Source organism: Myotis daubentonii, chromosome 17 (genome assembly GCF_963259705.1).
Source record: "Myotis daubentonii chromosome 17, mMyoDau2.1, whole genome shotgun sequence".
NCBI classification, from domain to species: domain Eukaryota; kingdom Metazoa; phylum Chordata; class Mammalia; order Chiroptera; family Vespertilionidae; genus Myotis; species Myotis daubentonii.
The window spans coordinates 54,804,804-54,810,900 of record NC_081856.1 but is presented as its reverse complement, the minus strand read 5'-3'; the positions used below and the strand labels follow the sequence as shown (position 1 = coordinate 54,810,900).

The following is a 6,097-nucleotide window of genomic DNA, read 5'->3' as shown; positions in this document are numbered from 1 at the left end:
CCCTGGTCACTGCTGCAGCCAAGGCCTCCCTTTGCAGGGACGGGCCCGGAAGGGGTGCAAAATCCAGACCCGTGACTTCAGTCGATCCAGGGAAAAATAATTGCACCCTGGACAGCCTCGATGATTTTCTATGGTTTTCTGTGGTCTTTCTTTGTTGGTTTCTTCTTTGTATTTTCTTAAAAATATTTTTATTAATTTTTTTTACACAGAGGTAGGGAGAGGGATAGAGAGAGAAACATCTATCAGAGAGAAACATCCATCAGCTGCCTCCTGCACACCCCCTACTGGGGATGTGCCCACAACCAAGGTACATGCCCTAGACCGGAATCGGACCTGGGACCCTTGAGTCCGCAGGCCGACGCTCTATCCACTGAGCCAAACCGGTTAGGGCTCTGGGTTTTCTTTTTCGAGTTTTTTATGAAGAGATTTTTAGGACCTGAAATTTCAGCACCAAGGACATAAGCACAGTGTTTTTCTGCAATGGCCACAAGAGAGCAGCAGAGGGTCGACCGCCGCAATACCAGTCACCGGGCCATGTGCTTACAGCTAAAACACATCATTTTTAGGGCAAAGTTCACTTAACCTGGGGAATATAACACACAAAAGGGCTCAGCACACAAGACACAGGAGAGACGCAGGGGTGGCTGTGGCTCCTGCCTGAGAAATAAGTCGCAGCAACAAAGGAAAGCCAAGTGTGAGCGGCTAGTTTGGCTCAATGGATAGACGGTTGGCCTGTGGACTGAAGGCTCCCCGGTTCAATTCCGGGCAAGGGCACATGCCTCAGTTGCAGGCTCCTCTCCAGCCTGGGCCCGGGGCTTCTGCAGGAGATGTGTCTCTCTCTGTCTTTCCCTCTCTCTTCCACTATCTCTGAAAATCAGTGGGAAAGTATCCAGTGAGGATTAACAACAATAATGGATAAGGCAGCTGGACAGTGGCTCACAGAGGGCAGACAGCACACTCCCATCTCTGGTCTTCAAGGCAACTTTCCCAGTGTGTTGTGCTTCCCAAAGTCCAGCCTGGTAGGGGGACTTGCTGTGGAGCGCAGCAGCCTGACAGCGCTCAACTGGGCCCCTCCATCAGTTTTCCTTAAAAATGGGAGGGAAGCATCCATGTCGGACACATTGACTGGCTGCTTCCTGAGCACACGCCCCCTCCAGGCCGGGGTGAAACCTGAAGCCCAGGTACATGCCCTTGACTGGGAATCAAACCAGCCACCCTTTAGTGTGCGAGCACTCACCACTGAGCAACTCTGGCCAGGGCAGTTACTTTCTTAAAGCTGTTTCTCCCAGAAGCCAGTAAAGACCTTGATGCAGGATTAATGTGGTCACTTCAGGAGCAGCAAGATTGGAACAGGGGAGGGGGCCACATCAGATGTCAGTCAGGAGCTTGACAATGTGCAGGCCCCCTGTGAGGCCTCACCCACCAGCCTTCACACTGTGTCCTGGGCACAATACAGTGACTGATGAGAGAAACAGTACCCGGCATGATAGGTCACTCCACAGAGAGCTGGGACTAACCCTGGAGGCTCAAGCATCAGTCAGGATGAGACCTGGAGGAAGCTGGAGGTTGAGGTGGGTGGTACTGAGCAAAAAAGAAAAAAAACCTCCTGGACAGACAACAGTGTGGTGATTGCCAGGGGGAGGAGGGATGGAGGAAGGTGGGAGAGTAGGGGGGGGGGGGGATAAATGGTGATGGAGATTTGACTTGGGGTGGTGAACAAACAATACAGTTGTACCAATGATAATTTGTAGAATCATGTACCTAAAAGCTGTAAAATTTCATCAACCAGTATTACTGCAATAAATTCTAAAAAACTTTAGGTACAAAAACAGAAAACAGAGATTTTGGGGGCTAACTGAATGTTCTTTAGTATTTTTTAAGATTTATTTTTAATGATTTCAGAGAAGGAAAGAGGGATCGAAACATTAATGGTAAGAGAGAGAATCATTGATTGGCTGCCTCCTGCATGCCCCCTACCAGGGATCCAGCCTGCAAGCCGGGCATGTGCCCTGACCAGGAATCAAACCGCAATCTCCTGGTTCACAGGTTGACAATCAACCACAGAGCCACACCAGCTGGGCGCTAAGTGAATGTTTTGAACAAGCGTGAAATGCCTACGAAACATCGTGAAATGCCTACGAAACATCGAGGTAGAGACGCTGACTACGCAGGTGGGCTCCAGGTATCGATCTAGAATGGGATGCAAATGTGAGAGACCAACAAAGACAGCATCAGAGCCACTGAGGACTGAGACAACTGCAAAACCCGATTCACTGCAGCACCAGCCCGGGGACTCTGGCCTGGTCAGCTCAGAACAGAGGCTGGCCTGTGGAGCCACACTGCTCCCTGCGGGTGGCCCTGGCTCAGGAGGAAGACAACACAAAGGACCGCACTGGGCTGAGCCTGGACTCCAGTACCCGACACTGGCATCATCTGTACTTTGTCTAACACAGGCAATTAGCACACACTCTCTCATCCATTTTTATTGTTTTGTTTTTATTTTTACTATCTTTTTCTTTACCTAAGCACCATCCAGTGTAACAGCATGCCTTTCCGAAGTGAGCACCAATGTGCAATTATGCAGCTTCCCTCTCACCCTCAGCCACATAATCTAACCCTGAAAACTGAGCAAGATGTTCCTGCAACATGCTGACACCAGTTTACTGCAGAAGCCTTTTTAGGTAGACCTCCCTCTTCTAGCAGCAGGGACCATTCATCTGAAAACCTACAAACGGGGCCTTGTGCTTGTCAGACAGGATTCAATATGCTGGCCTCACATCTGACCAGCAGCCAGGCACCAGGTTACAGACCAGCCCCACATCCCTCCAACTGAGTGAGCTCCAGGCAAGCCCTACACCCTGGGGAGGGGGCAGCTGCAGGATGGGAGGAGAGGCTAAAAGAAATTGAACCTAAACTCTTCCTCTGGAACGTCCAGGGTGGCCTTGGCTCCCCTTTCGAGGCGGGGCCTGCAGACCCTTCGGCTCTTCTTTCTGGCGGCCTCACCTACAGGCTGCACACGGGCGGATTGGGCTGCTGTGGGAGAGGGGACAGAGTGTCAGACAGCAATACCAGCTAACGCCAACTGGACCCACACAACTATAACCACTTTGTATAAAGGAACTGATTTACTTCTCACAATGTTAGGGCAGGTATCATCTTCACACCCCGTGGAGAAGCACAGAAATTCACGACTCTCCCACCCTTGCCGCCACCATAGAGGCCCAGTTCTGTGCTCCGGCGGCACCGGCTTCCCCTCCCCCTCAGCAGCCCTGCTGCTCTGGATTCTTCCTTCCACTCCCTAGGCTTTTAGTCTGTTCCCAGCTCCTCACCAGTCTTGAGAGCCCGCAGGGCTTCGCGCCACTCGGCGTCCATCTGGGCCCTGTAATCCCCAAACAAGGAGCGCATCAGCTGCCTCTTGCGGGGCAGAGGGGTTCTTTCGCTGCGCAGGGTTCGGATCGCCCCGATAGCCTGCTCTTCTGCAGATAAAAACGAAGGACTAGAGACCTCCTCCATCCTCACCTCCTACGCAAAAGCAACAAGTCCAGCCCCTGGCCGGCAACTGCAGGCCAGTCCTGTCACAGTTCACCTCCGCCCAACTCGACAAAAGGACCTCTCACTCTGTTTCGGGCTGGGTCTCTGCATCTTGAGGCCCCGTTCCAGCTGCTCCACGCACCAGGCCAGTTCCCGAGCCAGCTGCTCCGCCTGAGACAGATTAGAGACAGTGGCTGTGAGCGGCGACCGGGACCCGGAGGGCACCCTCCCCCCCTGCCTGCCTTAACTCCCGCAAACCCTGGGGGACTCGCACCCAGAGTGCACCCGGGGCCCCCATCCTTCCCGACGGAGGGCCTTCCTTGCCTGGGCCTCCGGGCTTGGGAGGGATTCCTCTGGGGCCGGCTTCTCGCAGGCCTTCCCGGCTCCACTCGACACAGAGGCCTCATTCCGGCTTTTCTTCTTTGGCTTCCTAGAAGCCGCTCCGCCTTCACCGCCGACGGGAGGCGCCCTGGAGGTGTCGTCACTGCACACGGGGAGTCCTAAACAGGGACAAACCGGGTGAAACCGGACAGAGGAGGGACTGGGGGCGGGGGGTGACCAGGGACTGCGTGGCGCGCGGGCGGTACCTGGGGCGGGGGCCGCCGGTGTCTCCCGAGCAGGATGTCCCAGGGTCTGGAGAAAAGGGGGCAGCAAGAGGTTCACGAGGGGCAGCCCACGGCCCGAGGCCTCGCCACCCACGCATCGTCTCGGCACCGCTCACCGCCATGCGCTGCAGTCGCTGCCGCCGGCACCTACGTAGCTACAGTCCGCGGCGTGATCCGCTCCTCCTCTTCCTCCTCCTCCGGAAACACGTCTGCAGCGCGGCCCGCGGTGGGCGGGACCCACGGGGTGGGCGGGACCCACGGGGTGGGCGGGGTGACAGTGGGCGGGGCCCGCGGCGGGCGGGACCCACAGGGTGGGCGGGACCCACGAGGTGGGCGGGGCGACAGTGGGCGGGGCCCGCGGCGGGCAGGACCCACAGGGTGGGCGGGACCCACGGGGTGGGCGGGGCCCGCGGCCGGCGGCTGCGGGCGGGAAGCCCTCTGGAACACTAAGTGCAGACGCTGCTATGGAAGAAATGACAGTCGCAGAGGAGGCAGCTGGCTCTCCCAACTCACCTTCCAGCGGAGCAACAACAGCAGGTAAACAAACGGGAAGAGCCGTCCCGCAGCGTAGCGCTGTGAATAGGGGCCTAGAGTCGGCAAGACTCCCTGGGGCAAGAACCTGGTAATAAACTTAATGACAAGTGACAGGATTCGAAAAGGTAATTTGAACCCTGGCGGTTGTTGCTCGATGGTTAGAGCATCTGCCCGCGCACCCAAGGATCGTGGGTTCGATTCCCGGTCAAGGGCATGTACCTGGGTTGCAGGTTCAATCCCAGGCCCCAGTTAGGGCGCGTGGGAGAGGCAAACCATGATGTGTCTGAAATCAATGTCTTCTTCCTCTCTCGACCTCCCTCCCACTCTCTCTAAAAATTAATGGAAAAAATATTCTCAGGTGAGGATTAACAACAACAAAATAGGCGACTTGAATGAATGAAGAGATATTCCATATTACTCTATTTGGAAAATTTACTATTATAAGACTATTAATTTTCCTCCAAATAAGCCTATACACTTAACAAACTTAACAAAATCCAATAAAAACACCTGTTTTGATTTTAAAAATATATTTTTGTTGAAAGTATTACATGTCCCCCTTTTTCTCCCATTGACCCCTTCTAGCCCACCCCACCCCCACCCCCACCCCCACCCCCACCTCCACCCCCACCCTCCACCCCAGACCTTCACCACCCTGTTGTCTGTGTCCATGGGATATGTATATATGCATACAAGTTCTTTGCTTGATGTCTTCCCACCCACTCACCCTCCCCCATCTTCCCTCTGAGATTCCTCACTCTGTTCTACGCTTCTATGTCTCTGGATCTATTTTTGTTCATCGGTTTATATTATTCATTAGATTTCACATATGAGTGAGATCATGTGATACTTGTCTTTCTCTGACTGGCTTATTACGCTTAGCATAATATTCCCCAGGTCCCTCCATGCTGTTTCAAAGGGTAGAGATCCTTCTTTTTTTACTGTTACATAGTATTCCATGGTGTAAATATACCACAGCTTTTTTATCCACTCATCTACTGATGGACACTTGGGCTGTTTCCAGATCCTAGCTATCAAAAATTGTGCTGCTATGAGCATAGGGGTGTATACACTCTTCTGATTGGTGTTTCAGGTTTCTTAGGGTATATGCCTAGAAGTGGGATCTGAGACCCTTCAGTCCTTGAGCCAACGCTCTAACTACTAAAAAAAACCAGGTAAGGCCCAGCTAGTATCACTTTTTATTCAAAGGTTATGTAGATACTGTCTTGTAAATTACAATGCTTAAAAGTTTTTAAATCAGCTTTTTCTGTATTTCTAATTTTGAAAGTTTAATCTGCCTGTATAATGCATACCGTAAAATATTGGTATTCTTTATGTCTAAGTGTATCATCAATTTTTGTAAATGTCCCATGAAGAGTTTCAGGAAGTGCATAATGTCTGAGGAATTTGAGTTTTTCCATCTATTG

At 52.7% G+C, this 6,097-nt stretch overlaps 1 protein-coding gene across 1 annotated transcript; it reads right to left on the bottom strand.

Moving 5' to 3' along the window:
• Nucleotides 1–2,475: 2,475 nt before the first annotated feature.
• Nucleotides 2,476–4,329, bottom strand: C17H8orf33 (chromosome 17 C8orf33 homolog). Its single transcript, XM_059672632.1, has 6 exons — nt 4,253–4,329; nt 4,119–4,164; nt 3,856–4,031; nt 3,618–3,702; nt 3,330–3,476; nt 2,476–3,033 (listed from the first exon to the last, which is right to left on the bottom strand). The coding sequence occupies exons 1-6, from the start codon at nt 4,256–4,258 to the stop codon at nt 2,894–2,896; spliced, it is 600 nt and encodes a 199-aa protein (XP_059528615.1). The 5' UTR covers nt 4,259–4,329; the 3' UTR covers nt 2,476–2,893.
• Nucleotides 4,330–6,097: the final 1,768 nt, after the last annotated feature.

Excerpts from the sequence above, each read along its gene's own strand:
- C17H8orf33 (XM_059672632.1), bottom strand. Across the intron at positions 4,032-4,118 it reads ACCGGCGGCCCCCGCCCCAG|GACTCCCCGTGTGCAGTGAC; the intron begins GTACCGCCCGCG and ends GTCCCTGTTTAG. Across the intron at positions 3,034-3,329 it reads CCTGCGGGCTCTCAAGACTG|CAGCCCAATCCGCCCGTGTG; the intron begins GTGAGGAGCTGG and ends CCTCTCCCACAG.